Source organism: Osmerus eperlanus, chromosome 6 (genome assembly GCF_963692335.1).
Source record: "Osmerus eperlanus chromosome 6, fOsmEpe2.1, whole genome shotgun sequence".
Taxonomy (NCBI): domain Eukaryota; kingdom Metazoa; phylum Chordata; class Actinopteri; order Osmeriformes; family Osmeridae; genus Osmerus; species Osmerus eperlanus.
Genome location: NC_085023.1, coordinates 17,859,301 through 17,887,125, shown reverse-complemented (window position 1 = coordinate 17,887,125; position 27,825 = coordinate 17,859,301). Strand labels below are relative to the sequence as shown.

Below are 27,825 nucleotides of genomic sequence, written 5' to 3'. Positions count from 1 at the left end.
AGAACAGAAAGGCAGGCTTTCTCAATGACCTCACTTACAGTGTGAACCTTGACTAAGCTGACCTAAGCTACAGTAGCCTCTCTGTTGGTGCCTTGGAATACATAATTTACAGACACACCAACACACAGCGACTGGAACCCTGTAGTAGATCAGCTCATTACTGGAATGGCACTTGTGTGTCAGGCACGGTATGTGTGTGTGTGGGTCTCTAGTTCCTTCAAAATGCAACCATTTGCCTATTTACTAAAGCCTTCAGCTATCTTCTGATCATTCAGCCATGCAACACCAAATCTCCCCAGTGACATGTTTGATGGCTGAGACTATTCTCCTTCTCTCTTGCTCTATTTCTCTCCCTCTTTCTCTCTTTCTCACACTCTCTCCCTCTTCACTCTCTCTCTCTTTCTGTCTGACAGCTTGTTGGCCGCCTAGATGAATGAATTAATTCTATAGGAGTGGTAAATTGCTGCCAGAATCAAAAGCATGGGTGTTTATCTAGATTAGCTATAGACTGTACATGTGCTACCACAAGAGACGTGTTTGGTCTTTGTGCATTTTCTTTCTCACTCTTGCAAAACCATTAAAAAATTTGTTGATAGTGATTAATGCTGGAACGCAAGCATTATTTAAAATGGCAATTGCAATGTGCCTCTAACTGGATAAATGGTCTCTGTCTGCTTTTATAAAGTATTGATTGTTTTTTTGTTATCCAACATCCAGTTACTTTACAGTGGTTAATAATCCCGGTCAACAAAATGTGTGTGTGTGGATGGGTGGAGGGGGGTCATCAACAGATAAATGTAAACATTGTCTTTATGTACTCCATACCTGTGCCAAAAAATCCCATAAATAATTACTCTACATTCACTCTCTCTCTCCCTAAATCCATCCAACTAATTGTGAACTGTGTTAAACCAAGCCATTTTTATCTCATTTTGAATTATTAACCTGTTTGCATTATTCAGTAGCTGTAATAAGTCCTGAATGCATGCTAGTGAATTATGTAGTAGCGATCATTTAAAAGCACATTTTCTGTGCAATGCTACTGACGCTGCCTGCCTGCCCATCTGTCTGTCTGGCCGCTTGCCTGTCTACCAGCCCGTCTGCCTGCCAGCCTGCCTGCCTGTCTACCAGCCTGTCTGCCTGCCAGCCTGCCTGCCTGTCTACCAGCCCGTCTGCCTGCCAGCCTGCCTGCCTGTCTACCAGCCTGTCTGCCTGCCAGCCTGCCTGCCTGTCTACCAGCCTGTCTGCCTGCCAGCCTGCCAGCCTGCCAGCCAGCCTGCCTGCCTGCCTGCCTGTCTACCAGCCTGTCTGCCTGCCAGCCTGTCTGCCTGCCTGTCTACCAGCCTGTCTGCCTGCCAGCCTGCCTGCCTGTCTACCAGCCTGTCTGCCTGCCAGCCTGCCTGCCTGTCTGCCTGCTTGTCTGCCTGTCAGCTGGTTCAGTATATAAATAGGAGGTGCCATCCTGGAGCCAAAGAGTTGGGTCCAGTTTAGGCCGAACAAAAGAGAACACACAACCTTTATTTAGAGGAATAATATTAATAGAATATTTTATTCTCTGTCTACAACATCTACCATCAGACCAAGAAGACAGTCTTGCCATGCATCTTCACTATTTGATAAATGAAATCGTAGGCTCCTAACCATCAGCACTGAGAAACTATTGACACTAATAAACTCCCTGCCCTCCCCAGGACAAAAATTGATTGAATAATTCATGGGATGTTGGCAAAAATATCCAGAAAAGCTTTTTGTTACCGTGTGTTTGTGTTTGTGTGTGGAACCTGCTCTTCAGAACGTATTATCAGAGTTAGGGTGGGTGATGGCTTGGGAAGAGACAGGGCTCGATCAGCTTCTGTTTGGAGACCACAGCAGTTTGGCTCAACAGCAACATCAGATATCCTGTTGTAGTCAGTATTAGAATCAGAATTCGGTTTATTCGCCATGTATGTTATACAAACACAGAATTTGCTGTGGCAGGGAGGTGCAAACACTAAACATCAGTATCTCGAGGCCTGCTCTACTTTGTGGGATGTAACTGAAAAGTCAAGTTGGTTAGCTTTACACCAGTGTCCAATTCGACAAAGATTTACAAAGTTGTTAAGTCATGTGTTACATAATGTGGCACTAACACGAACACACAAACAAGACTGGATGCGCTCTCAAACCGCAATGTTTCCTCACAAACAAATGTTTGTAATGGGCTATGTATGTCTATCTCAGCTAAATGTAAATCTTTCTGTACCTTTTTCTTCATCTTTCATTCTAAAACTCTTCTGGTTTCTCCAACTTAGGATCACCTCTGCACCTGCTCCATTCATCTTCAGTTGGGCAGCTCTCGTCATTGATCCATGCGTGCAAACAAACTCATTACACACACACACACACACAAATTCTCCTCTATTTGGGTTACTGTCCTTCTTGATCTACCTGTGTGACTATGATCCCACAGTCACCTTGCCTGCCTGCCTCAACAGTAAACAACACTCCTCCTGTTATCCCCTCCTTCTACGCCTCTCCTTCCCCCTACCTCCTACCTTCCTGTCCAATCTTTTGTATCCTGCATTCATTTAAAACCCTTTCATGCCATATTTGCGTCTCTATTTTTCTAATTTCCTCTCCATCTCCCTCGATAATGCCTCACACAAAAAAAAAAACCCTCCCCCCGTACCTCCCCTGCAAATGTGTGTTACTTTTTTTCCCTCTTATTTTCCTCTCTCTCTCTCTGGCTTACCCTCTCTTTGCCGTTCTCTCCCTCTCCTTCTCCCTCCCTTTCATTCGGTATCGTTACATTTACGTAACAGATGTGAAGAGGATATCAGTCCTCCATGTTTCCCAGCCCATCTCTCCAGGATGCCGGGATTCTTATCACTCCCACAGCTTTTAAAAGTCACACCGCTGATTACTTACCTCTTTACCTCTTGAATTTAATGGACTTTTCACTTGAACAGTCTTCCTAGGGGTAGCTTTATGATGCTGTTCACTCTCATTAACCCCAGCTGTCTCCTCGAACATGAACCAGTTGTTGCATGTTGAACTCCCTGTCAAACTATTGCCACTGTGCTCTACAGGATATCTAGTTTATTGGAAAGGCCAAAGTTTGCCTCAAACTCTTGTCAGTGCAATTTATATTACATCATTTTTTACAATTAATATTTCATCTGACACAGACTTGTTTGAATTATTTATTGGCCACATGCGATGCTCCAAAACCTTGTGTTTAATTATAAGGCTATTGCTGGATGGATCTGTGTTGTATTGTGGTGATTATGCTCAAGCATGGTGACATTGTCACTTCACAAAGGAGTGCTTTACATCAAGTGAACCACACCACATTTTCATCAAACAACAGAAAGAAGGAGTCTCTCATCAGCATTAACTATGTGTAGAAATTGTTTCAATTTATCACAGAAAATAATCACAGAAAAGGGCAAGCTTTGTGTATGGCCCCTTTCTGATAGAATATGGTTCAGCTATGCTATAGCAGCAGATAGCCATTAAAAGATAGAAACCCGGCAAATGTTCTCTTTGTCTACAATTGGAGATCAAGCAAGTTCATGCTCCATTCCCAGGGAGAAGGAAAATGAAAATACAAAAAACACACACAACTGATAGAGTCCCAATAAGTCACTATAGTCTAACTGTGGAACTCTGATAACCCTTGAAATTCCTCCAAAATGAAAACGTCTGCTCTGGTTTATGATCCTGTGCCACACTCCATCTCCTTTTCCAAGGATGTCCTTTAGGCCTGTCAACAACTGACAATTTATTGTAATGAAAACTGCATTTCCTGGTGGGCTGTTTCATCTTTTGTGATTAGAGTATGATGCAGTCTATAAAACCCTGTTTAAAAAGAGAAATGTTGTTATTTTGAGAGTGGAAGTTTAGTGGTAATATTACTGTATCAGATCTTACTCATCATGATGGAACATTTAAGTATTTAACCATAAATAACCCATGTGGAATGGAATGTGGTAAAAAAAAAAACATAAAAAAATTGCCCAAATCATCAGTGATTTTATTTGTGAATCTCAGTTTGTGTCTTTTTCTCTACCTACTGTACTTGACTCTCAATCTCCATGCCAGAAAAAGAGACACTGGACTGGGGTTTGAGGCAGGAGCTAGCAGGTGCCAACAGGGATATATTGATCCCTGTCAGGCAAGTCAAGTCCGGAGAGAGAACTAAATCAGTCCTGTCCAGGTGGCTTTGGAGATTACAGGCTGACATCAATCAGTCAACAAGCCATGAGGATTTCTGTAGTCCACACGGGAATGAGAGATGGAGAGCATGCGTGCGTGGGTGTATAGCTTCCTGTTAGAAACTGTGGGGTCTCTCTCTGTGTTTCTCTATGTTACACAAGAGTCCAAACTCATATTTATCCCCACACTCAAACACAGCTCGATATCCATGCCTCCTTTGTCAAACCTTTGATTGCACCCATCTTTTAAATCACAGAAAAGCCATATAATGCCGTCAAATTACACTCAATAACAGGAAGTGAGACACATGCTGTGAATATGGTCCCCGCTCCATCACACAAAAAGGCCAGCGTTTGTGACGGTGGGTGGCCGCTACTCACACACCCCACAAAACATCAGCATCTCAAGCCCCAGCCGATGGACATTAAGGAGCTGATTGGAAGCATAGCACACAAAAATTGGCACTGATTATGGCCATCAGTCACATGGAGGGAGGAAACAACTGGGGAGACTTGTGAAAAAACAACAGCTGTGGATTTGCAAAGATCCTTTGATTGACGAATATATGGGCTTATGCAATATCTGTGGAAGAAATTGGGATTTCCTGTGTGCTTACATTATTCACTAATTTATAGAACTAGTCATTGGATACTAGTTAGTACGTTCTCATGTAAGCTTGCTATTAATAAGAGTATATTGTGTCTATGTGTCAGGGTTAATAGATGTTCGGGGTCAGGAGAAAGTACTGGCTAAACGTTCCTTGTCATGACTACAAGGAGAGCTCCAACTATGAACTCTCTAGTCTGAGAGTTGTCATGTGTTGGGAGCAGTGAATCTCTTTCTCTGAGACTGTTGAAACGTCATTACTGTCTGACTGTCACAATCTATGTTTACATTCTTGTGCCCTATAAAAGATGGTCCTCCGGCTTTCGGAGCGGAGAGAGACCTGGTTGAGACCTAAGCTTGGTGTTGTGTTGTCATTTATGGTCAGAAGACTGGTTTTCTCTCCCAATCTGCAGATTGATAAATACTTATTAAAATCCAGAACTCAACTGAACTTAGTCACTCCGTTTATGAAGAGACGGACAAAACACTTTCTTCATCATATCTCAACCATTGTTTATACAGTAAACGACTCCCCTGCCACCCACAACTTCATGTGAGTGCTACTTCTAAGGCTCTCTGGACTGACTTCAGTCAACCACAACCAGCTCACATTTACGGCTAGTTACAGCAGCCAAGCTACCTATGAGGCTGATAATTATGCATGAGGCCTGAGAGCAATTTGCAATCAAGGCCCCAGAGAGACAGAAGGGGAGATAGCAGTTGCTGATCCTTCTGCGTTTACTTGAAAACCTCTTTCCTGTGGCCCTGTGATTCCATTATTTCCTTTCCTGCAGATCTTATAAATAACACTGAACAGAAAAGAGAAAAAGGAAAATTCGAACCCTGTGGTTCTTTGCTTTGCTGACTGTCGGAAACGTTCCAGAAGCTTCTTAATTTGTTTCCTGTCATATTCTCTGACAGCTCGAGGATGTTGGAAAAATGGACCCTCAGACTGTGGATGCAATAAAGCTTATCCTGTTCAATAGCACGTTATCTGGCTAGAGGTGTATTGTGTTCTGCATCCCCATCTCTTTGCCTCATTTCCTGGGTTTCCTTCTGGAAAGTGATCTACAGCCAATGACTGGTGCCTCTTTTCCTCTTTTTCCAATTGTAAATAAACGTTTGTAGACTGCAAAATGAAAAATTCAGTTACAGAGGCAAATAGCCAAGTCATAATATTTTATAAAGGGTATCACACATGAAGTGTGTGGCTGTCGCAGCATAGTTTGGTGTTATTTTATTTACACTGCAATTTTTCAGCTTCAGCCCCAAGCCTACTGCAGGTCTGGAGGTCACATTGAGAAGAAACTGTTTGTAAGCAGTGTTGCCAGAAAAAAACAACACCAGAAGTCGCTATTGGCTCTCTGAAATGTAATAATAATTACTATAATTATTTGGAAAAATATTACAACAATTGTGTTCAAAAATGGTCTCACAATATTCGATTACATCTGTAGGCTATGAATCATGGTAAAACTGAAAATGTTTTGTGAAGCAGAGTATTTACAAATACAAATTAACAATATTTACAAAATACGAAATCAGTTTCCTAGCATGAAGTTAACCAGATAACATTACACATTTCCCGTTTTCTAACCTCCTTCTCAGTTGAATTTTGATCAGGCAACACGGGGACCTCTTGTTGTGCTGTGCAAGACCTCGCAGACATAATCCAAGATGGCGTCTTCCTTAAGGGTGTGCAGTGCCCTCCGAGTAACGTTGGAAGGTGAATATATCTTCCTATGACATGCTTTCACATTGTATTTATATTTACAGTAATATATGTGAATATCTTAATGATTTATGGTGAATCTCTAATCGACATTGCTGTATTCCACGTTGCTAAAAGCTAGCAAGTGATCTTTCCTGACTCAATTTTGTAAGCCGAGAAATGCCACCTGGGCGGAGTTCTCACGTTGTAGCATGGGATTCCAAATTCCAAGGCTACACCGAGATACAAAACGAGTTTAGCCTATACCGGGTTGGCGTTTCTAAATCCTCGGTATAGCTATAATAAGGTGCTAAATCAATTGAGCAACATTAGATATTTTAGACAGATGTATTTGACTAGATCATTGATTTATTTGTCCGCCGAACCATGTATCTAGTTAACATTTAGATTTATTGAAGGATTACGGCAACCACCTAGTGACAGCAGTGCACCTTCCCACTGACACAGGAGTGGCATGTGGGGCATAACATACATGTATTTTCAATTTGTTTCTTGTATTTCAGGCATTGCACCACTCAGGGCAACATTTGGCCCTCTCCATCTCACCCACCTGGCAAGACGCTCTGCCTCCCTACGGCCCCCTTTCCCCACCTACCCCTCAGCCTGGCAGCAGATGAGACATGGCAGCTTCTTCAACAAGCGTGAGTCCCATTATTAGCTGAAGAGCTGTGGAAGATTGTGGCTAGTGCTTGGCTAACTCCATATACCTATCATTTTTAATTGTAGATAAAAAGTAAATATATACTGTATATACAGTACCAGTCAAAAGTTTGGACACATTGTCCTGTGTCCAAACTTTTGACTGGTACTGTATATATAAAAGTTAATATTCAGTTGTGTGTGTAGTAGGCTTATACTTCTGTCTCTCCTTAGTCAGTGATGCATGTACCCAAGCTTAGCCTATTTCCTTCATAGAGAGTCATTTGTTCATTGTAATAAAAATACTTCTTGAGCATTTAAGTAGTGTTCTTTTGTAAAAGAATGAGACTTATTCACAGTAGGTGAATCTGTCAAACAGAGCAATTTCACCGACAGGTGGTTATTTGACAGGACTCTCTCTCTCTCTCAATCTCTATCATTCTCTCTCACTTACTTTCTTTATATTTTTTTCTTTTAACTTTCTGCCTCCTCCCATTTCCTGTGGCTCTTTTGGAGATAATTATCTGCATCTGTCACCATATAAGTCTATACATGGAAGATACACCACACACACACACACAGTTGTTTATACACTTGTTTATCACTTTATTCAAACTTACATAATTCTCATAATAATTCTATGCTATGTCTCTGTCTTCACTCAAGAAGTTTCATATTTAATTACCTGCTGTTTACTTTTCATCTGAGTTAGATGGCGTCCCTCTCTGAAAGGAGTGAGTCATGGTTGATCTGGGTCAACCATGCTGGGTCTAGCATGTTTAAAGACTTTCATTATTTTTGGGAAGAACAACTGTATTGTATTCAAGGCAGCATTACGTACACAATTTAGGAAGACTTTTCATAGGAAATGTCTCATTTAGTCCTGGACACAGTCCAGTTCATATAGCCATGGCTGGTATATTCATATATGGGTATGTGTATGACGATCAGCTGCCTAGATTTGAGTCTCTCACTGTCAGAACGACCCGTAATAGTCCCAGTCCTGTATGGGTCGTATAACTGTTTGACTCCTGCCATCTGAAGAGCTCTAGCGGGGACCACAAACAAAGCCTCGTTAGAGACTCAAGCACACTCATTAGCTGGCTTACCGCCTGCGTTAATTAACTCACAATCAAACCTCACGGCGCTCCGCATCTCCAGATGCTCGAGAAGCAGCTGAAAATCACCGAAAACCAGAGGAGGAAAGAGCCGGGGGCAGTGTTGAAGGAGCACTTGCTCGAGAGGCCGTTTGGCTGCCGTCTGCAGAGACCCTCCCGTAGCCGCTCGGTTCAGTGGGTCTGAATTGGTTATTGTGCAGTTCTGCAGATTGTGACGAAGCAAGGGCCCATCAGGTGTAGCTACTGCAGGTCGATCCACACGGCGCCGCAGGGAGATTAGTTGGGGATGTGCTGTAGCTTACTGGTAGATGCATTTGCCTGCAGACTAATAAGTCGCTGGTTCAAATCCCCCCGTATGTCGTCCTCTTGGATGAAAAACGTCTGCCAAATAAATCGTTTACTCTGCTTTGTAGGTTTTACACAATAGCAGAATGCACAGCTGAGCCATAATTCGGCAGCATATTTTTGCTTGCAGATGGGTTCTCAGATAAATACATCCCAGCCCCAGAGGGTTTAAGCGGGAGCAGGTGGAGGATCCAAAGGCACATTTAGAACTGGAGGTAGTGCAGCAACTCTGTTCCTTTATCTACCTCACACCTGTCTGGATCCTTCTAGGGGAAACAGGTTTTAGTTCTCCTTTGTCCTTTCCAAAGAGGACGAGGAGGCCCACGAGGAGGCCCACGAGGAGGCCCACGAGGAGACCCACGAGGAGGCCCACGAGGAGGCCCACGAGGAGGCCCACGAGGAGGCCCACGAGGAGGCCCACGAGGAGGCCCACGAAGCGACAGCCCTCTGTGGGCTCCTTTCACGCCGTCGCATGCGCTGTTTCATCTTCCCCGCTAACGCTGTGCGTCTTGCTCCGGCCCCGCAGTGACGGCAGACGAGTTGTGGTGCGGCGTGTCGGCCGAGACGGGGACCGGGGCCAGGAAGGGTCGGGGGAAGAGGACCAAGCGCAAGATGAAGAAGGACCTGAACAGAGGGCAGCAGATCGGTGAAGGTGCGTACGCGGCGACACTCGCTCTGACCTCCAGTCAGATCCATTGTTCCATATCAATATCCCATAACCTGCAGAGGTTCGGGACAGAAAGAGGACATTCATATTTCTGCATATCTTTTTACCTTAATGTGAACCGGGCAAGAGAGCTGACATCCGGATTAGTTAGTGTCATATATCTGGTGGGACATTCTGAGAGTTGAGGAGTTGAGACTAATGAGATTTAGACGGACAGCGAGTGGGTCTGTGCAGACTATTAATCTGTTACCATTAGTGTTTTATTAATTGCATTAATTTGTAACAAGAAGAATCCCTCTTCATTCCCATGTCTACCACGTCTGCTCACTTTAAAGAGTGGAAATTAAATCACTGTCGTTCTCGGCATAGCTTGGCAAGCGGCAGTCGATCTTTCTGTCCCCTTCTTTCATTCTCTGTCTTGAGTTTTCTCTCAGACTTTCAAATCGGTTTGTCCTTTCAAAAAATCCATCGGATCCAAGTTGAACCCATAACTTGATCGTCCATTTTGTAAACTCCCCACTTTGAATTATGGATTTAAAAAAAGGGAGAGGTTCTCAATCAATCCCTTTGTGTATACAGCTTGACCCATGCTTTCCCCCAATCGTCCCAAATCAACGTCCCCGACTTTTCCGCCCTTCTCTATCCCTCCATTCCCACACCATCCTTCCTAACCTCCACCCCTCCCCCAGGCCGCGGGGGGTTCCTGTGGCCCGGTCTGAACGCACCTGTGCTGAGGGCCGGGGAGGTGCAGACCATGTCCCGGCGCGGGGAGGCGGAGCAGGTGGAGCTGCAGGCGGAGCTGGTGCGCCAGCGGGAGGACTGGGACCGCCGGAGGAAGATGAGGGTGAAGAGGGAGAGGGGCTGGACCGGACACTCCTGGGGAGGTATCAGCCTGGGGGCCCCAGACCCGGGGCCCAACGGAGGTGAGGGCTTCAGAGTGGGGGGGCCCAACGGAGGTGAGGGCTTCAGAGTGGGGGGGCCCAACGGAGGTGAGGGCTTCAGAGTGGGGGGGCCCAACGGAGGTGAGGGCTTCAGAGTGGGGGGGCCCAACGGAGGTGAGGGCTTCAGAGTGGGGGGGCCCAACGGAGGTGAGGGCTTCAGAGTGGGGGGGGGGGATTGTGCTTGTGTAGTATAGTGGGGTTTTTTTGCACATGGAGGTATTCTCTTTCTCAAGAATTGGCACCTTGAAGCATGATGTGCTTCACCTCCTCACCCACACTATTACCCATCATCTCTGTGTCACATGTGGGTCCCCCAAGCTCGGCTTAGCCACTCTGATGTTTGTCACAGTCAGAAAGTCAGTGATCACTTCACGCATGAGTCGCGCTTCCAGAACTCTCCAGAATCTGTTAATGCCACTGCTATGGGAGAAAAAAAACGGTGCCTTTAGACTACGCCACGACAATAGAGCCTTTCAATCTCCTGGACTCTTTTTTTTACTGGTAACAGTACCTCCGTGTGTGTGTGTACAGTACAGAATGTGTGTGTACAGTACAGTATGTGTGTGTACAGTACAGTATGTGTGTGTGTACAGTACAGTATGTGTGTGTACAGTACAGTATGTGTGTGTGTACAGTACAGTATTTGTGTACAGTGCAGTATGTGTGTGTGTGTGTACAGTATAGTATGTGTGTGTACAGTACAGTATGTGTGTGTGTACAGTACAGTATGTGTGTGTACAGTATGTGTGTACGGTACAGTATGTGTGTGTGAACAGTATGTATGTGTGACTGGGAGGGAGCTAGAGAAGCTGACAGCTGGAAGAAGGGAAAGCCAGTAGAGCTTACCTGCTGTGACAGACCTGACTGATGGGTCTACCCCCTCCAAACACACACACACTCGTGCGTGCGCACACACACACACCTATCTAGAACTATCCATCAGCCTTGGGCTTCAATCATGTCAGCTCACTATTACACACCTTCTGGCACTTAGATGATAGGTTTGATTTTAATTAAATGATTTAAATATTATGTATTTCATTTTTTATATCATTTCTTTTTTTGGTTTGTATTCTAAGGGAGAGAGGGTGTTCATTTTAATATAAACACTAAGCCTCTCCTTACCCTTCTCCTAGTCTGTTCCCCTCCCTTCCTTCCTCCCTCCTTTTCTTTCATCATCTCCAGTCAGCTCAACCCTCCCCAACCTGTGACCCCCCCTCTCCTCTCTCTCTCTCTCTTTCACTCTGTTCTCCTCACCTCACAACTCATCTCTTCCTTTACCCTTCCTCACAGGCTGCTTACTCACCCTGGGAAACACACACTTTGTCTGGCCCTCCCCTCGTAGTGTCATATCATTACTGGGGAGAAGCCTGAACCATCCAGACAACTTTTACATAGAGCAACCTGGGCAGTTCAGTAACAGGAAAGTGATGGGACCATTGTCTCTCTCCCTCCATTTCTTCCTTCCCTTTCTCTGTCTCTGTTTCTCTCAGCTCTATTACTTTCTCTCTGTTTCTCTCATTTCTGAAATTGGAAGACAATCAAACAGGGATTGTCCACCTGCCCCCTCCTGCCCCGATGTTCCCTGCACAGTGGCACCCCACAGACAGAGCAATCTCACTTTCATTCCACTCTTGCCCGCTCCACAAAGGCCACAATTGATTTGGTTATCATATCTATATTTATTTCGGCGATGATGGGAAATGTGTGCCCAGCGACAGCCAGGGTTATTGCTGTCCTACTGGCAGGGGAGTTAGGTTGTTGGCTCAGGTTAGTCCAGTGGTCTCCAACCCTGCTCCTGGAGACCCACCCTGTGGGCTTTCGCTCCAGAACTAATCTAGCACACCTGATTCAAATCATTATCTGGTGGACATGTTGAATCGGGTTAGTTACAGCTGGGCCAAAACCCAACTGGAAGGAAGCTCTGCAGGAGCAGGGTTGGAGACCCCAGGGATAGTCCATCTGGACCACAAATCTGGGTACCATGACGACGGATGGCCATGGACACCTCAGAGCTGCTGCTGTTTGACCTCTGACCCTTAACACTGTTCCTGTTATCTCTCCACGAAGCACATGTAGACTAAATCGTTTTGTGAGTGAACGAATACCTGGAGCTTGTCTAAGTTTAAGGTTATCCTTGCGGACTAGGAAACTGGATCCCCTGCATTCACATCACCCAATATCATGAGAATATATATATATATATTTTAATCTCTCTCCCTTTCCCTCTCCCATCTTTCACCTTCATCACCCCCTTTTATTTATCCGGCTGAAAGCCAGTTGCTAATTCTCCCTGATTCGCTCAGGGAGCTTCTTCTACAGTTCCTATTCCCAGCGTAATTACATGTTTAATCCAAGACCAGTTTGTCTGAATTGATCTGATAAACCCTGACGGTCACAAACGCAGCCACCCTGAATAAGAAGCAGGATGTTAAGAACTAACAAGGTTCAACTTCTCTGGATGGGTTTCAACCACATCCCATCTCTGCGGGGGCTCTCCTGGTTAAACCAAATCTCTTGTTTTCCTTTCTCTACAGAGACGTATGAAGACTTTGACTCCCGTGTGATTGAGGTGAGTCCTGTTAAACTGCTGCATGGACCGTAGCCAGATCTAACTAAAGCTACTCAAGGAATATCTACACACACTCAGACTGGGTCTACACAGTGTAGGGGGGAGAAGACTTCTTATCTCATTGTCTTGGTTTGCTGTGACTGGGTGAGTCTCTCCAGGCAGGGCTAGGGAGCCAGCTCTCCAGGCAGGGCTAGAGATGCCTCAGCGCTGGTGTGTGGAGTCTTAGAAGCCTGTCGCCTCGAATGATGGATGTTTCCTGTCCCTGAGAGGGATGGACGGAGGGAGGGAGGGGGGGTGGGAGGGGAGGGGGGGGGGGGCATCTGATATTCTCTGGCTGCCTGTGAGGGAGGCGCTGCATGTCCCTCGCCGCTCCCCATAGCTCCTCTGCGGCAGGAAGAGGAAGAGCAGCTTGTCGTTGTCACAGGCCTGGGGGTCCTGTGGGTTGGTACTGTACACCAACCAAAAGGATCAAAGAACTTGAACCTGTATTGAACTCTCCGAGGGGGTGGGACATAATACTGAGTGATGCTGGAGCGTATCACATGATACATATGATATACACACACACAAGCACACACGTGAGGATTGGAGGAGTTTTAATGAGCTGGACTACCCAAGGGCAAGGTTGAGCCATGATTACAGTATTGTTTCCTAACATCCAATCCAGTCTCAGATCACCAGTCGCAGGGGGCATGAGTTTAGGGGAAGTCATGTGGTTGGCTCTATGACTCACACTTGATGTCACTGTTGTGGGTAGTTATGACGTTGTGTTCTATTTCTGGAAGTTATTATATTTCCTGTTGGGGTAAAGAGGCAGGTGCCAGTCTAAAGTGGATATGGATATGATGTGGATGTGTTTGGAAGGGGGGGATGGGAGGAAAGGGCTGTTATCAGAGCTCACCTGCTCTGAGAGGAAATTGAAATCAAGGCAGTCTATTGTGATGGAGAGATACCTAAGCGAGCCTGAACCCACAGGAAAGCTCCCTTCTTCATCCTTATTAAGAGAGGGACACTGTGGCGGAAGGGACAGATATATGGACGTCGGGGGGGGGGGGGGGGGGAGGGGTCATGCAACTCAGCGGATCAGTCTTTATTACGATGTCTGTCTCTTTTTAAGCTGATTGAGTTAGGAGTGGAGTGAGGGCAGTGTGTAAGTGACAGGGATCCATCCATACAGCTTATCTAGTGGGAGGAGATGCAGACACACACAGTCACAGATACTCTGGGCACTAAAGCCTGAAATAAAGACCATCTGTACCTGCAGGAAGGGATCTGTTATCTGCGACACACACACATTCTCATGCCCGGTGTCTCTCTCTTCCCCTTACACAAACACACTTTTATTTTCATTTTTCACCTGGCTCTGGTGCATGATGAAACTGATCCGTTGGAGATAAACGCTTCGACTAGAAACCATTCTAATCAGTGTAGTGTGTGTGTGGTAGGTGGGTTATAAACTCTGATGTCAGATGTTCACGTCTAAAAGATGGGTTGAACTTTAAATGTTGTGGTTTTTGGCATGTATTCCTATTTATAAATTCTCCAGTCCAGTCTGCCATAAGGGATTGTCAGGGCGTAGAAATGTGTGTGAGAGTGTGTGTGTGTGTGTGTTTGTGTGTCTATTGGCCCACCTGTGGTCTACAGTATAGTGATGCAGCCCAGCATCGACCAGGTGCTGCAGTCCGCAGCACTCAGCTAATTAGATAAGTCGTGTGTGTCACATCAACAACCCTCCCTACTCTTTTCCAAACCTTAGTGATGCAGGGCCACACTCTCTTGGGTCCCCCGGAAACTGATGGATGAGTTTATGAGTTCCATCCCCCCTATAAATTTGGTTTAATGAAATGAAATGCTTCCAGTAAAGGGGCTTTTCTCCCAAGGACAAGAGCAGAATGCCATTAGAGAGGCTGTTTCCTGCGCTGGGACGTGGGCCGAGGACAGGGAGAGGGGAGAGCCATGAATGGTGTCTTGGCCTCTGGCCAAATCCACAAACCGGACTCTCTTCTTCTCTGGTGGTTATTTCATTAAAGAAGATGGGTTAAAACTCATTGAAGTTTTTGTTCTGTTTTTCAAAGTGAACAACCTTGAAAGGACACCCATCCAACTCTGTGCTGTATGAGAATGAAACTTTCCACTTTCTTAACAACACGACTGGGTCTGTGTGTTATATGGTCTTATTAGAATCTCCCAGGTCCAGCCTCATGCTCAATCTTCTACCCCAGCCCAAGCCTCAGTCCCCAACACCAGCCTCAACCTAAACCCTCAACATCAGCCTCAACCCCAGGCCCCAGCCCTCAAAAACAGCCTCAGCCACAAGCCCCAGCCTCTCTGCGTGCTGGTGATGAGCCTCAACACCAGCCTCAGCCACCAGCCCCAGCCTCTCTGCGTGCTGGTGATGAGCCTTGGCACCAGCCAGGCCGTATTCTCAGCCTGCCATCACAGCAGCAGTAAACTCATATTTGATGACTTCATGCATGTTTGATTAACCATCGCAATTATGTTTTCCGCTTTGCGGTCTTAATGCGTCTGGCCTGTTTAAACTGAGTGCGTGGTGAAGGGATTTTCTGGGATGGCTGCTAACTCCATTTAAATCAATAGCGGTCGTACAGCAGAAGCCATGTTGGATCCTATTGTTGAATGGAGGAAAAAGAAGGAATTTCATCCAGTCATCTGGTGAGGGTGTGCAAGAATGAAGAACCAGAAGAGAGAGAGAGACTTGGTAGATAGCTGCGAATGGCAACATGGATATAATGGCCAAGTGGCTTAACGACACAGCATGCAATCAGAGCTTGCTCTGTCTCCCAGATTGTCTCTTCCCTCTCTCTCTCTCTCTCTCTCTCTCTCTCTCTCTCTCTCTCTCTCTTTCTCTCTCTTCCTCTTCCACCACATCTCCAGGCCCCTCACCTCATCCTGCCTCTCTGGCTCTCAATTCTTCCTCGTCTCTGTGAATTGATATTGGAGTTAGGCTACATTTCCATAGTCAAATAACCATTCGCAATGGTTTCCTGCTCTCTAAACTGTTACATAGTCATTTTCAGCAGTGAATTGGATTTCAATAGTGTCTCCTTGAGCCTCCTTTTCCACTTCTGGAGCTGATGTGTGAACACACACACACACACTCCAGTACTCATTCTGCCGTGGGATCACATGGTTGGTGGCGTTTGAGCCGAGCAGGGGTTGTACCTGTGTGTGCTGGAGGTGACCCCCTGGTGTGTGTCCCCCCCACACACACACACACACACACACACACACACACACACACACACTTATTGTCCTCCTCCACCTCCCTCTGTGTCTGACAGTTGCAGGGAGACTGTCCAGCTGTTGTGTGTGTGCGTGTGCGTGTGCGTGTGCGTGTGTGTGTGTGTGTGTGTGTGTGGAGGATAGGGTAAGGTAGGGGTGGTGGCTGGGGAGCTGGTGGTGATAATGATGATCCTCTGCTGTGCCAATCAGTCTAAACAGATGGCCCTGTGTGTTACTGTTACTGCACCAGACTGCGGGTGGGAGTCTGCCCGCTCTCCTTCTCTCTCGTCCTCTCCTCCCTCCCTCCTCTTTCTCTCTCCCTCCCTCCTCTCTTTTTGCTCTCTCTCATGTTCTCCTCTCTGGGTCTGCTGCATCCATCATCCCAGTCCTCATCTCTTCCCCAGCCTTCGATCTGGTCTCACTGTTTCATCTCCTCTGTTGAAGACTTCTGTCCTGCTTTAATGCTCCGTGCCCTTCTCTCCAGCTCCCTCTGAAGTGTGACTACAGATGGTGTGTGTGTGTGCGTGTGCGCGTGTGTACACGTGCATGGCGGGGTCCCGAGCGGTCATGAGTTTTGCCTTAACTTCTAGCCTGATAGTGTTGGCCCTGCAGCCTATATATTATAAACCCCTTACTGTAGTGTGTGTGTGTGTGTGTGTGTGTGTTATGTAATTCCTGAGCTTAGGGCAGTGCCTTTCCCTTTGAAGTTCTCTCAGCTGCAAATCCCTCTCGAGTTTTAACTTTATCAATTACAAGTAATACGCACACACACACACACACTGTACTCGGTCACAAGAGGGCAGTCCAGGTCATCATCTAGAGCCCATCAGAGATGAGAAGTGAAGGATAGTGAGGGCTGGCAGCATCACTGTGTGGTCCTGGTCCCAGTCAGCTGCTGGGCTGTGTGGTCCCAGTCAGCTGCTGTGCTGTGTGGGGCTGTGTGGTCCTGGTCCCAGTCAGCTGCTGTGCTGTGTGGGGCTGTGTGGTCCCAGTCAGCTGCTGTGCTGTGTGGGGCTGTGTGGTCCCAGTCAGCTGCTGTGCTGTGTGGGGCTGTGTGGTCCCAGTCAGCTGCTGTGCTGTGTGGGGCTGTGTGGTCCTGGTCCCAGTCCTCTTGGAGATGGGGACGTCCCTGTGACGGGACAGTTCAGACCTGGCAGGTGATCGTGATGACGACCACCACATCCGTGATGATGATGCAGATCTCACAGGGCTGCCCCCCCTCCTCCTCGCCCCTCCCTCCTTAATCTACAGGCCGGGCCAGGTTGAGGCACAGTGCGTCATGGTCTGAGTTGGAGTGCTCTGTGTGTGTGTGTGTGTGTGTGTGTGTGTGTGTGTGTGTGTGTGTGTGTGTGTGTGTGTGTGTGTGTGTGTGTGTGTGTGTGTGTGTGTGTGTGTGTGTGTGTGTGTGTGTGTCCATGAGCAAGCATGCGTGCGTGTGTATGTGTGTCCGTGTGTGTGTGTCCGTGTGTGTGCACACGTTAGAGTTTCTGTGTGTTTGTCCGCCAGCGGTGAATATAACAGTTGCTTCTCCGATGTTTTATGACTACGCCTAGCCCCCCCTCCCTTCTCCCCATGGAACTGTGCTGTGCTCACAGTGCCCCCTGCTGTCACCAGGGGGTACTGCAGCTCATAAATCTGGAGAGGGAGGAGAGCGAGTCGACAGGAAAGGGCAGCGTTCTGCTGGTTCCGATCGATGGGAAATCTGGGGAGCACGTCTCAGTGGGAGATGGGATGTATCCCTGAGGGCCTGCGCTTACACACGCGCACTTTGGCATCCGTGCAGATGCGCACACTCACATACCGACACATGCACTCGGTGCCCTTAATGTCTGAAGGAATATTTTCCTCAGTCTGTGCCAGGCCAGAAAGTGAGCGTGGTCGTGACGTCTGTTTGGGAGAAAGATCAAAGTGTGTTCAAAGGTCCACATCATCTAAGCTGAGTGGGGTTGAGAGGAGATGGGAGGAACACACCTGGAAACAGCCATCATTTCAATACGGTTGTTTTTGTTGTAGTTTTTTTTATTATTTAGAAGGTCATGAAGTCGAGGGAAAGTAGGGAGGAGAGCGTGTTGAAGGAACCCTCACAGTGTTCGCCCTCGGTTGTCCTGTGATTGACAGATGAAGACGGTGTTCAACATGACCGCCAAGGAGGGCAGGAAGAGGTCCATCAGCTGCCTGGTCGCCGTGGGCAACGGCAGCGGGGCCGCGGGCTTCGCGTTGGGCAAAGCTGCCGACCGGAACACGGCGCTCAGGAAGGTAGGCCTGGAAATATCCTGTAGAGAACCCTACACACACACACACACACACACACACACACACACACACACCCTTCCCGTCTTGACACCTCTCCTCTCCCCTGTAGGCCAAGAACAGAGCTGTCCACTACCTGTACTACATAGAGCTGTACAACAACCACACCAGTAAGTCACCCAACCTCGTCTGTGATCAGGACTGTGAGCGTTGATTCTCCATCTTCTGGAAAGTGTTCCGGTGTAGCAAGCAGGAGAGTTGGAGGTGCCTGCCTCCAACTCCCTGGTGACACCGCTGCTCTCTGAGGGGGGCGGCTGTGTTTTCTCTCGCTGAGACTTTGTCACGGTGCGAGTCATCTCACACACACATACAGTACACGCTGACGCGCGCGCACACACACACACACACACACAGTCAGACTTTCACACACACGTGCGTAAACACACACGTACATGGAGGCTGCGCCGCGAGAGACCTCCCGCAGCTCCTCCAAATGTTCTGTTTCCGCGGGTGGCGTGTGTGCGTGCGTGTGCGTGTGTGAACGTGCGCACGCTAGTGTGCGTGCGCACCCTTGCTGTATGTCCGTGTGTCACACAGTGACACTTTCTGTGTGTCTGTGGGACACGTTCATCCTTCTGTTACATTCACTCACAGTTGCACAGGAAGCAGGTCCTCAGATGGCAGGAAGTGACCCGCGAGGCAGTTAGTCAGCAGGAGAGACGCTGTATCCCACTCCTGTTGGCAGACAGCGGTGTAGTTAGCGGTGTGGTTAACCTCTGTCCCTCTCTGTGTTCAACAGTTTATCATGACATTAATTCCACTTGCAAGAGGACCACCCTTCGCATGAAGAAGCAGAATAAAGGTGTGCGTTATTTTGTGTTTATTCATATATGCGTGTTTGTCTGTGTGTGTGTGCGCTTCTGTTTTCCTACCAAGTGTATTCCCCTTCAGAGGACTAAGATGCTGATGAGAGCTGAACTTACACACAGATCTGCCCTGAAACCAGAACCACAACTATGCTGATATCATAGACCCCCTCCCCAACCACACACACACACACACACGCACAACGTGGACCCTTCCATGCACACCCCGGGAGATCCTCACTCACTCGCTGACACATTGGGGCCACGCGCTGAGCCACTTGTGAGAGGGCTGAGGGGTGGTGTTATGTAAGGAGCTCTGAAAGCCCACAGCTTTCCTCCAGCTGTCAGACTGTTAACCACCCTAACACATCAGGGCTGCCTGGAGTTGAACTGAAGACAAAAAGGTTTGATGGAGAAACTTAGCAAACACTATTACGTGATTGTGAGTTATTGTAACCTATGTTTTACATTTAGCATATGCTTTCATCGAAAGTAACGTACAAATTGTGTATGTAGAAAGTACAGAAGATCAAGAATCAGAGGTGCATAGTTCTAACAGTATTTCTGTAGAGTAGGAACAGTGTATTTACAAGGCACAGTGCAAAGTATGTTCATTCCAGCTACCAGGCACGGCGAACAATAATAATACCTAAGCTACAGAGAAACAATAACTGAACCACAATAGTACAGAATGGGAAATGCGACATTTTTCAAAGCAAAATCAAACAATTTCATGGGTAAATCTCTTGCCAGACAGGACAAATTTGCAGGGATCACAAGAATTGTGTGTGTGTGTGCGTGCGCGCGTGCATGCGTGCATGCAAGAAGGAAGGTCTCACTCTCATCTCTGTGCTGCAGGTTATGGTCTGCATTGTCACCGTGCTGTCATCACCATGTGCAAGCTGATTGGAATAAAGGACATGTATGCCAAGGTGGAGGGCTCAGTCAACCTGCTCAACATCACCAGAGCGCTCTTCACTGGACTGGCCAGTCAGGTCAGAGAGTACAACCACACACCTTTTCTGATTTCCATAGCTTCCTCTAACTCAAGCCGCTATGAAATGTCCAGACTGGAGACCGACCCTCCCGTTGTCCTGTTCCTTCCCTCCTCCAGGAGACCCACCAGTCTCTGGCAGAGAAGAAGGAGCTCCACGTGGTGGAGTTCACGGCCGAGCGCGGCCCCTTGCCCGTCGTCGTGGCAACGCCCCGAAGCGGCCCGCGCCGGGAGCCCGAGCGCGAGGACGAGATCCCCGACACGCGCCTCAACTGGGAGGACGTCCGCGCCGCGCAGGGACTGAAGAAGTCCTTCTGGTCCGGCGTCAAGAGAACCATCTGGTGACACCGGCGTTACGTCAGCGTCGCCAACCGCACCATCGACGCTAAAGCGCTGGCCCGCTGGACTGGCCCGTTCCACTGCACCGAAGATGGGGAGGGGGGGGCGCTGGGCAGGGTTGTTGGAGGAGAGTGGGTCTGGTGTTGGGTGGGGTTGAGGCTTTCTTGACCAGCTTGTTGGGCTGCCATGTGGCGGCACATGTCCTGGGTGTAATAATTCCAAATGCTTCATCCTGGTTAGACCAGAGCTCCGCTGAGGTCATCAGAGACTGTTCCAGATGGTCATGACATCATCAATCCTGGACATATGTCCAGGATTGATGATGACTCCACATACGTCCATATGACATATGGACGTATGTGGAGTCATAGACTCAGAGAGCATCTCACTCAACCGATAGATTTCCTTTCCTTTTCGGACTTAAAAAAAAGGATTCGTATTATTTTGTGTATTACGGTGTCGGAATGTGAGCTGTCAAATAGAAACATGTACCACTGAAATCCTCTGTGTGTGTGTTGTTTTTCTTGAAAGTGTTGGTGGTGGAGATGGCGCACAGTTCAAACCATCCTTTTGAGATTGTCATAAACAATCAACTTGCACAGGAAGTGATGGATGCGCTTCCTGTTTATCCCCTTTGCATCTGTCAGCCAGTGTCACTTTCTCAGCAGGGGTTCAGTCTTCAGACGTACTGAGGAAACCCACCCACATGCCGCTCTGCTGTTACAGAGACCGCAACCACTCGCCACGCACAGTTGGAGACTAATTCTCAGGACCGAATAGCTTCAAAATATTCTCTTCATTTGATTTTCCCCAGACTGTAACACTTAGTAAACAGATAGCTTTAAGAGTTTGCATCTCAGCAGTGACTATCCCAGTTTGATCAGACCTGTGAGTGTGTGTTCCTTGACTCACGCTATGACCCCCTGTGGTCTCCTGTCTGCCTGGTAAATGTCAGCCGTCCCAGCAGGTCGCTCTCTCTGTGTGTGTCTGTGTATTTATGTTTGTGTTCATATGCATGTCCGTGCGTGCGTGGAGGTGCTGCTGTGGTCTTCACCCCAGTTTGGCTCATGCCCCGTGGGAGACGGTAGATAAAGACAGTCCTCAGGAAGAAGCAGGTTGGTGTGCTGCTCTCCAGGCTGTGTGGCTGCTCTGGGGCAGCCTGTCACACCAGCAGGAGGGGCTCATAGTGGAGACCCATTAGCTGGCCATCTGAAGTGGAAGTCTGAAGTGGTAGGTTAGATGGATGGAAGTTATGTGGTGTAGTGCTACACTTTTGGTCAGATGGAGGTGCTATTAATATATTAACATAAGACGTCTAGAGACTGATGTTTGGAAGTATCTCAAAACTATTCACTTTTTGCTTATATAATTTGGTATCTTAAAAAATATATGGCGTAGATTATATACATTTTATTTATCTATAAGAAATACAAGTAAATCTGACGAGTGTCTGACAAGTGTCACATGAGAAAACAGCAGCAAAAAAAACCCTGTTACTGTAAACTTTCATTCCAACTTAAATCCAGCAAACCTCGTTCCAATAATCGTCTGTATGTAAGCAACCCCAGAGAAACATGGCCTCCTGACAAACTGCCTACAATACCTCCCTCAGCACAGTGGACAGTGTCAACACGGATGTGTTTAAAATAGACCTTTTGTGTCCTAAGAGATGGGTCTGCCATCTGACCGTGTCTCTTGTCTGTAGGTAAATAAACCCTGTAGGCTGTCTCCCTCTAGATACCAGTCTTCTTGTCATCGTCTTCCCTTTTCTCCCTTTGTTTTTGGTACTTCTCAGTGTCCTTGCCTTTCTTTTGTGTCGTTTTTTCCTCTTCTCATCTTTACATTCTTGTCTCACACAAGTTCAAGAGATAAGAGCAGCAGGTATTGGGGTGTGGTCTTTTTTCCAGGAAAGGTCATTGGTTTGTTTTCACACACACACAAGTTGGAGATTTTTTGCAAATGAAAATGAAAATGAACAGTTTGATAGGCTAAAAATCTAAAGACTTTAGGTCTTTAGATTTTTTTTTAGATAGTGTCATTTTTTTAGATGTCAGTTTAGTGTCATTTTAAAGGGATTACTCAACACAGCCACCCTTCTTGAGTAATTAAACAAATACAAACCTCAATATACCTTTTAGCTGTCAAGTCTTAGTTTTATCAGTGAACATTTTGTAAGGGTTAACATTGAAGAAAATCCCACAGAGAATGTGGCATGTTTATTTGGGTATTTTATTACAATTTTAAAAGAAGTCTTTCTATAAAAATTCCAGTGGAGACAACCTCAGACCTAATGAAATATAATTCACATATCAGCTGGATATCAAAAGTAATTAGCGATAGTTATGTACGGTATAAAACATTTTTACTGATAAGGTAGAGATCATATAAAATACTTGGCAGTGTCAGGGACGTTTAACCGTGTGTCAACAACAATCTGGTGCAGATTTCCCCATAAAAAAATATTTTACAAGTGAGAAGCTATTTGATTAGATTATATATCAGTGAAAATAAACAAAACCCTTTCTTTCTCAACCCTTTGCAAGGTTTCCAGTTGTTGGTATACAATCTATGGAGAGTGACAGGTCTGATAACGTCCTTTCTTTCAGTCTCTCACACAGACACACATAGAAAACACACACTGTCCAATCCATGACCTTTAAAACGACTTCCATCGAATGGATGACAAAATGAAATGGATGAAGTAAAAAAGCGTGGCCAGGAACGAAAACACCTGAAAGAAAAGGGAGGGAGGAATTTCAACGGAATGCAAATAGTCACACGTGCTGCTCATTCAGACTGCACAGACAATCCCAGCTGTTGACACTATTGACTATGTTATTTTTGTGTTGAGGCCTCACCACAGCAGCAATGTCAATCTGGTAGTGCTTGAAGCCACCTTCAGTCTTTAGTCTGATCGTGAGCTCGGCCAGAATCACAGACGCACTGAGGTAGAAGAAGGCCGCCAGACCGTGGTATGCAAAGTCCTGGATGGAGCAATACGAAGCAAACACACCTGGGTCAAGCATGTTCTCACGTGGAATATCTGAGATCTGCTTGATTTATTCTAGTCTTGCAAACACCAACATACTTACCGCTGCGGCCCACCCTCCACTGTTCTTGTGGCCCCCAGCTGCGAAGATGACGAGCCAGAGGAAGGTCATGACAAAACAGAAGACCGACACAAACATCACCCAGCCTTGGGGGTTATTTGGGTTCACATGTGTAGATGCCACCAGGATCCACACCAGACCCCCAAAGATCTGTGTCAATACAAATAGAGAAATGAGAGCACAGTAATTACAGGTATCCATGCATTGCCAACATACACATACATGTACTGCCCAATCAAACAAAATCAGACATTCAATACACACACACAACTTGAGCCTGATAATATTCAACTTGCCATGATGCTCTGAACCCCCACCAATGGGATCTGACCCACTCTACTCCCCCCCCCCCTCTCTTCTTCTCTCTTTTCTCCCTGCTCTGGTCCTCTCTGTACCCTCCCCCACTGCTGGTGTTCATTGTGCTCTTTAACATGCCTTCAGGGTACTGATTTTTCTCAGTATACATTTCTTATTTCTACTCTAGAAAGCGCTACAAGTATTACTTTGTCAGAATGTTTTCAAGCTCGATTCATCTAAGTGTATTGGAATACAATGTAACACAATGTTTTAGTGAAGTTAGTATTTCAAATCAAGTTCGTTTACCTCATCCTAGGCTGTTACCTTTACACACACCCCAACATAAGTCATGGTTTCAAAACCAGCATCTTCTTACAAAAGTACTAAATAAAAATGGTGAAGAGGCCTACGTAAACCATAACGAATACAGTTTTATAATTCATTCATTATATTTATTACATTATTATAATTTACTTGAATTGTCATATAAATAGTCCTACATGCAATTTAGGATGTTTACTCTTCTGATTGCAACACGAATTTCATTTATGAAATTGTATGATTAATACTTGATGACTTTAAATGTCATACAAGAAGACAATAAATGAAAATAAATAGATGTGTTTTTTTTTACCAGTTCCGGTAGATAGAAGATATCCGGCGCCGTGGTGCATACACCCAAACCACTGGGTAGACTACCCACTATCTGGGCCGTGGTGGCTGCCATCGCTGTGCTTTCCGTTGGCTAGCTTCACTCCACACTCTGCCAACTAACAGAGCAACAGGTTGGTAACTTCCAATTCAAGAAATGCTAAACTAGACGAACCTGCTTGGCCATGGCTCCCACCTGGACACACCCTTCAAAGACTGGTGTGACCGTTTCATCCGCAGAAAGAGGGCAACTGGTGCGAAAAGCAGGTGGGAGTGGTCGTGGTTCATGAGGGTTAACAAACAATGTAATTTGGTCGAGTTTTGTGCGGGTTGTTGAAATTGTTTATCTTCATGGGCTCTCCCCTTTCAGTACCATCCCAGTGCGGAAGACTTATGCAAAATACCATATATAATTCTGCATTCCCAATGTTTCAAAAAAACGATTTTAAATCGTTAAATTGTGTAGCCTGATTTCTTTCCGTTCATGCAGGCAGTTAGGCAGGTATCTTAAAGAAAGGGATTATTAATCTTTTAAAAAGCTTCAGACTTTCTCTCTCTTTTCTCTGTCTCTTTCAGGTATATGCAACATGCAAATATATGGGATTGTATAAATATTTTTATTTCCAGTCACATGTTAGTATATGCCAACATTCAAATGAGCTTGTGTCTGAAATAAAATTCAAATGTACAATAGATTACAATCTAAAAGCATACAATTTGTTTTTGAAACTTTATACATGTCAGTCATACTGAAAGATTTGATTGAAATTGTAAAATAAAAGGAGTTGGTGGTAATTCATATAATTTAACAAAAGAGTAGGGTGGTCTCTCAGGTCTGTTTTCATTGGCTTGGCACAGTGTAAATGTCTCAGGTAAATGTGTCTCGTATCTGATCTGAGATCTGTGTAGTCAGATAGCAGATGAGTCACAGACTGTTTTGTGGATGCTGCTGGTCTTCAGCAAGACTTCCATCTGATGGCAGAGAAGATGGCATGGAGGAAGTAGCATAGAGTTGCCAGATAAGACATCACCTGTCATTCAAACAAAAAGGAAGTTAGAAAATCGTAAATCTGCTCAAATTGACTGAAGAAGTTAAAATGTTGATTCACATATGATTTTACTAGGTCAGGGTCTGTATTAGATTATTTGGGTTATGGTCATGTATTTGTGCATGTGAATTATAACATGAATTGTTTATAACATGGGCGGTTTCACTGCCCATGATAGCAAATAACTGTAGTTTTAGTATTTGAATATACTTTATGAATTTAAGGGAGAGGAGAAACCTACCACAGCAGCAATTAATAACTTGGAAATCTCGGTGCCACTTATGGCTGTTTGCAGCACGAGGATGAAATAAGCCAGGACTACTGAGGAGCTGAGGTAGAGGAGGGACGCCAGGAAATGGTACGCTACATCCTGAAGTGGGACAGAGACAGCAGAAGACACAGATGGAATGTTAGAGGATAGAACACTGTATGGGTTTGATATTTCCAACGTTGCAAGCAGAGAAAAAAACTCACTTAAATCAATAGGAATGATGCAGTGTCTAGTACAATACTACTGTAGGTTTCCATGGGTGGGGCTGGTGCCTGTAGCAACTGTCCCATTGGCTGATTCTACCAGCCTTTCTTACAGTATATGTGTACAACAGCTAACAAAATACTGGATACCAATGTGGTCATAATGAGCATAGTTCCTCTCTTTCTTTTGTGAAACTTTTTTCTTTTTCTCTCTTATTCTTTCTCTTTTTGTTTCTTTCTGTGTGACTTGGCAGTGAAGGTGACGTGCGTTACCAGAGTTGGCCAGTTGCTGCGCTGGTTGCACCCACAGACGAAGATAAGCATCCAGATTGTGGTCATGACGAAGCAGAAGAGAGACACGAACATCACATAGCCTGTAGGGTTGACCATAATTGTAGTGGAGGCCAACAGGGTCCACACAAGACCCCCAAACACCTGCCCAACACACACACAAAACACATGATCACTATGTACGGCCCACACACACACATACTGTACACACAGTCAGTTAAATACAGCTCGCACATTTTTTCTTTCGTTCTGTGTCTCCTCTTTCCACAAACACACCGTTAAACAAAGTTGATTGTTATTCACTCCAACGTTCATTGCGTAATATTAATTTTCATATGAATCTCATATTTGAAGTTAATAACACTTCTTTTGTGGTTTAACTGTGTTGAGGTTTCCAAATTGCGCCGTTAATTGAGGTTTACATTAAGATTGAAAAGAGATTTTCTCACAAGCTGTATGTTTCTTATAAACCCAAATTAGCAGCCCAGACTGTTGTACGTTTAGTACTGGTATTGAGGAACGTTTCAAAAAACAGCTTCCCTTCATACATAGCCGTTGTTTGTGCTGATTCAAAATACAGCTCTGGAAAAAATTTTGACCACTGCACCTTTTTCTTTCATTTTTTTAAAGTTGAGAATGAAAATTTTGAATAAGGAACAGAATGGTAACATTTGCAGTTGCCTCTTAAATTGTACCCTTCTGTTCCTCACACAAAATTGTCCTTCTCAACTTATGAAAGAAAAAGTTGCAGTGGTCTAAATTTTACAATATCACATTAAGAAATCAATACCATCTCTGAGCCACAGCCATATCTGAAATGATACATTTTCCATGTCAAGTATACTGTATATTTGCTGGGATGAAACTGGACGCTAGCCCATAACCCAGAGCAGAGGGTGATTCGGTCGTTACTTACAAACTCAGGAATGAAGAAGATGTCCGGTATGGTGGTGAAGACATTACCACCACTGGGTAACGAGTGGCTGGATGAGGCCATAATCTTAGTGAATGTGTGCCTGTCTACCTAACACAACCTCCTCTCTACAATGAAACATTACATGAGAAAATACTCTTTATAAAGCTGCCCCATTTCTGGACCCACCCTGTCACTTGTCATTAACTCATGCTTGCTTGTTTTGTCATGCCTCTAAAATGCCAGTTGATCAGGTCCTGGGTGTGTGCGTTAGTGAGGGGAGAGGCCCTTTGTTCATGAGATGAGAATGAGTGTCTGGTTTGTTTTTGCTGGTACTTAGAGTAACAGACTTTTTTTGTTCTCATTCTGCATAGCAAGGAGAAGGTGTGGTGTTGGTTTCTCTTTAGTTTTTTGGGGGTTATTTCTGCCGTTATTCCTTATGATTGTGACAGTTTAGAGAGACAGAAAGTGTATGGAGAGGGAGACATCATAGACCCTCTACTGGACCCCCTGCAATTTGCCTACAGAGCC

General features: G+C 45.8%; 4 protein-coding genes across 4 annotated transcripts in view; 1 reads left to right on the top strand and 3 right to left on the bottom strand.

The window, feature by feature from the left end:
* zgc:65997 (uncharacterized protein LOC794398 homolog) overlaps positions 1-27,825 on the bottom strand; it is a 125,508-nt gene that overhangs the window by 65,457 nt on the left and 32,226 nt on the right. The window lies entirely within an intron of this gene.
* On the top strand, positions 6,391-20,807 carry mrps5 (mitochondrial ribosomal protein S5). The gene is made up of 10 exons (XM_062464131.1): positions 6,391-6,529; positions 7,039-7,176; positions 9,164-9,289; positions 9,994-10,227; positions 12,783-12,817; positions 18,179-18,316; positions 18,423-18,480; positions 19,110-19,172; positions 20,035-20,171; positions 20,291-20,807. Exons 1-10 carry the CDS (start codon positions 6,481-6,483, stop codon positions 20,513-20,515), a joined length of 1,203 nt encoding a protein of 400 aa, XP_062320115.1. The 5' UTR covers positions 6,391-6,480; the 3' UTR covers positions 20,516-20,807.
* LOC134022547 (myelin and lymphocyte protein-like) lies at positions 22,721-25,035 on the bottom strand. Its single transcript, XM_062464139.1, has 4 exons — positions 24,551-25,035; positions 23,602-23,769; positions 23,368-23,493; positions 22,721-23,240 (listed from the first exon to the last, which is right to left on the bottom strand). The coding sequence occupies exons 1-4, from the start codon at positions 24,641-24,643 to the stop codon at positions 23,166-23,168; spliced, it is 462 nt and encodes a 153-aa protein (XP_062320123.1). The 5' UTR covers positions 24,644-25,035; the 3' UTR covers positions 22,721-23,165.
* LOC134022548 (myelin and lymphocyte protein-like) lies at positions 25,166-27,453 on the bottom strand. Its single transcript, XM_062464140.1, has 4 exons — positions 27,298-27,453; positions 26,364-26,525; positions 25,858-25,986; positions 25,166-25,598 (listed from the first exon to the last, which is right to left on the bottom strand). The coding sequence occupies exons 1-4, from the start codon at positions 27,376-27,378 to the stop codon at positions 25,524-25,526; spliced, it is 447 nt and encodes a 148-aa protein (XP_062320124.1). The 5' UTR covers positions 27,379-27,453; the 3' UTR covers positions 25,166-25,523.

Excerpts from the sequence above, each read along its gene's own strand:
- mrps5 (XM_062464131.1), top strand. The coding sequence starts at position 6,481 with ATGGCGTCTTCCTTAAGGGTGTGCAGTGCCCTCCGAGTAACGTTGGAA. Across the intron at positions 6,530-7,038 it reads CCTCCGAGTAACGTTGGAAG|GCATTGCACCACTCAGGGCA; the intron begins GTGAATATATCT and ends CTTGTATTTCAG. Across the intron at positions 10,228-12,782 it reads AGACCCGGGGCCCAACGGAG|AGACGTATGAAGACTTTGAC; the intron begins GTGAGGGCTTCA and ends CTTTCTCTACAG.
- LOC134022547 (XM_062464139.1), bottom strand. The coding sequence starts at position 24,643 with ATGGCAGCCACCACGGCCCAGATAGTGGGTAGTCTACCCAGTGGTTTG. Across the intron at positions 23,770-24,550 it reads TCTTCTATCTACCGGAACTG|ATCTTTGGGGGTCTGGTGTG; the intron begins GTAAAAAAAAAC and ends GTATTGACACAG. Across the intron at positions 23,241-23,367 it reads AGATTGACATTGCTGCTGTG|GTGTTTTCGTTCCTGGCCAC; the intron begins GTGAGGCCTCAA and ends CTTTTCTTTCAG.
- LOC134022548 (XM_062464140.1), bottom strand. The coding sequence starts at position 27,378 with ATGGCCTCATCCAGCCACTCGTTACCCAGTGGTGGTAATGTCTTCACC. Across the intron at positions 25,987-26,363 it reads GCAGCAACTGGCCAACTCTG|GATGTAGCGTACCATTTCCT; the intron begins GTAACGCACGTC and ends GTCCCACTTCAG. Across the intron at positions 25,599-25,857 it reads AGTTATTAATTGCTGCTGTG|GTGATGTCTTATCTGGCAAC; the intron begins GTAGGTTTCTCC and ends TTTGAATGACAG.